Raw genomic sequence first — 2428 nt, 5'->3', positions numbered from 1 at the left:
GGTTTTTTTAGCTCATTGTGGAGAGAAAGTGAGAGATATGTTGTGTTTAGTTCACAAGAATGGAAAAAGAAGAAGGGTAAATCGATTTTGGGAGCATTAAGAGCTTCAAATTGGTTGTTCATGGTGGTTGTGGTATTGATGACAATGGCAATCTTGTAATTACTTGAAGATGATGAGGGTGAGAGAGTAAAAATGTCATTTTCGGAAAAAAAAAGAAAAAAAAATTGATAGCATTTTCGTAAATTATATGAACTTGTGGGGTGAATAGGGCAAAACCAATTTTCAAAAAAAAAGAAGGTTAGTTTTGTGTTTGACTTTAAGTTATAGGTCAATTCTGCAAAAAGCCTTATGTATTTTGGGAAATGAGACTTGAATCTGATCTAAGAAAAATGCCAAACGCACGGTCCTACCGCAGTGGCCACACAAATACAAAGCGACATGATCCAGCGATTCATATTCACTACACGTGCAGTTTCATTGCCACAGTTCTCTTTTTTATTTTGTTTTTACTCTGTTTATCAAAAACTAATAGGAGAGTATACAAAATCTGTAATATTTAGTTGGGAAAAAATAAGAATTGCTTTCGCAAGAATACGTTCAATTACCAGTCCTGTCTCTTCCTCTGATTCCCTTTGTTCTATGGTTTCAAGTTCAAAGGAGACATGTTCTTTAAATCATCATAATCATAAAGTACAATAGTCCACTTCTACATGAACAAATAATATTTTAGAATAACAACTAGCTAGATTAAAAGGCGTTTAATTAAACAAAAAGATTATAAACATTTGTCTCCTGCCTTATCACTCCGATTGTATACATTTAGATATTATTCCTCAACTAGTATTATTCTTCCACGTACACATATGAAGCACACGACCATAATGTATATCCATAAACACACATAAATATCCGTATGCGAATTAATATAAATAGCTTGTCAACTGTCACCGTCCATACATAGACACAAAAGCGTAAATTCATGTATATGTCACATCAGTATATAGTTTGGATGGATCCTCCTAAATCGTGTTCTCACGATAGCTACGAGCAAGGAGCACCTTAGTTATATATAAAAGCCGGCCAACAGAAAACGATCAAGAACATAATCAAGAATATTTTTGTAGTTAATCCTCATGATCCTCCAAAATCTACCCATCTCTCTCCCGTAATAAAAACTCGGAGAAAGAGGAAAACCCTAATCCTCTCTTTCTCTCGGATCATTCAAGAAACAAAAAAACTAAGAGATGAAGATGAGGAAGCTTTGTCCGAATTTAGACGATGAAGACGGGTTAGAGACGGTTTTAGAGGTTCCTGTGCCGGAAGAAATGTTTACGAAGATGGGAAGCAACGCGACGGGGAGGTGGAGGAATATGCATGCTCTTATGAAGGCCCATGCCGTCGTGACCGCAGTCGCTGCTGACATGAGAACGCCGGCGTCTTCGTCATCGATGAGTAATGTTAATATGCATATGCAGTCAAAATCAGATAATGAATTTGTGGCGTTGTTGAAGATCGTGGGAAGTCCTCTTATTCCTTTTCATGTCCCTCTTGAATTTTGTCTCTCACGACCCATCAATGTCCCTTCCATCGTACGTCTATATCATCATGCTATCTATTTTGTGTGTTTTCTTTGTTTGTGTGCTGAATTTCCACCTGGTTTAGTTTTGCGTTTTGATATTTGTTTTAGGTTATTTGAATTTCCACCTGAATATATATATGGTTTACTAGTAGAATTCAAATGAGAAAACTGGAGTATAAGACTATTACATAATTCATGAGATTAGCCTATAAACTACATAATTTCCCCAGAGAGAACATTTATACAGATAAAAAAACACTTACAGAAATAAAATGTGTATTGCCATATAATTTTATATTTTCTTGCTATAAAAAATATAATATATTTGATCGTAATATATATTCACCTTACATATAAAACATACTTTTGAGAGAGAGGTGAGAGAAAATCATCTCGAGTCTCTCTCCCCCTCAACCACTCTTTTTCTCGGCCGGATCTTCGTAGCTTGCTTCTGGTGGCCGGCGGTGGTTGGTTATCGCCGGTCGCCACCCCTAAAATCGCCCTTTTATCCATCCTCAACCCTATCAAGCTCCGATTTGCCTCACCCTCTTTACTTCATCATCTCTAGTTCTTCGTCGGGATAGCGGCCGGATCTCGACGAACCAAACCGGTCTCTGGGTGCGTACCCAGTTTCCCCGGAGTGATGGCGAGGTCATGGCTTCTCGGATCTGAACAGGAGGCGCCGTTTCGATGGTAGATCTAGGTTAGACTGTCGGGTGGATTTGGGTCAAGTTCACTTCGGAGGGTTCGCTGGAGCGTAATGCGTCGCTGCTGATGCGGCTCTAGTCAGCTTGCTGCCTCCCCTGTCTCGCTCTGTCTCCGTCACCGGTCGCTTTGTTAGAACTTCCC

General features: G+C 39.0%; 1 protein-coding gene across 1 annotated transcript in view; it reads left to right on the top strand.

Annotated features, from left to right (window-relative positions):
* The first annotated feature begins 1107 nt into the window (after positions 1–1107).
* The window catches only part of LOC106299401, a 3779-nt gene continuing 2458 nt past the window's right edge, over positions 1108–2428 (top strand). Inside the window, exon 1 of the mRNA XM_013735493.1 lies at positions 1108–1589. Within this exon, the coding sequence (XP_013590947.1) occupies positions 1245–1589 (345 nt within the window). The 5' untranslated portion in view covers positions 1108–1244. The remainder of the gene's footprint in view (positions 1590–2428) is intronic.

Source organism: Brassica oleracea, chromosome C6 (genome assembly GCF_000695525.1).
Source record: "Brassica oleracea var. oleracea cultivar TO1000 chromosome C6, BOL, whole genome shotgun sequence".
Lineage (NCBI taxonomy): Eukaryota > Viridiplantae > Streptophyta > Magnoliopsida > Brassicales > Brassicaceae > Brassica > Brassica oleracea.
Note: the sequence above shows the minus strand (reverse complement) of the source record. Positions and strands in the feature narration are given on the sequence as shown.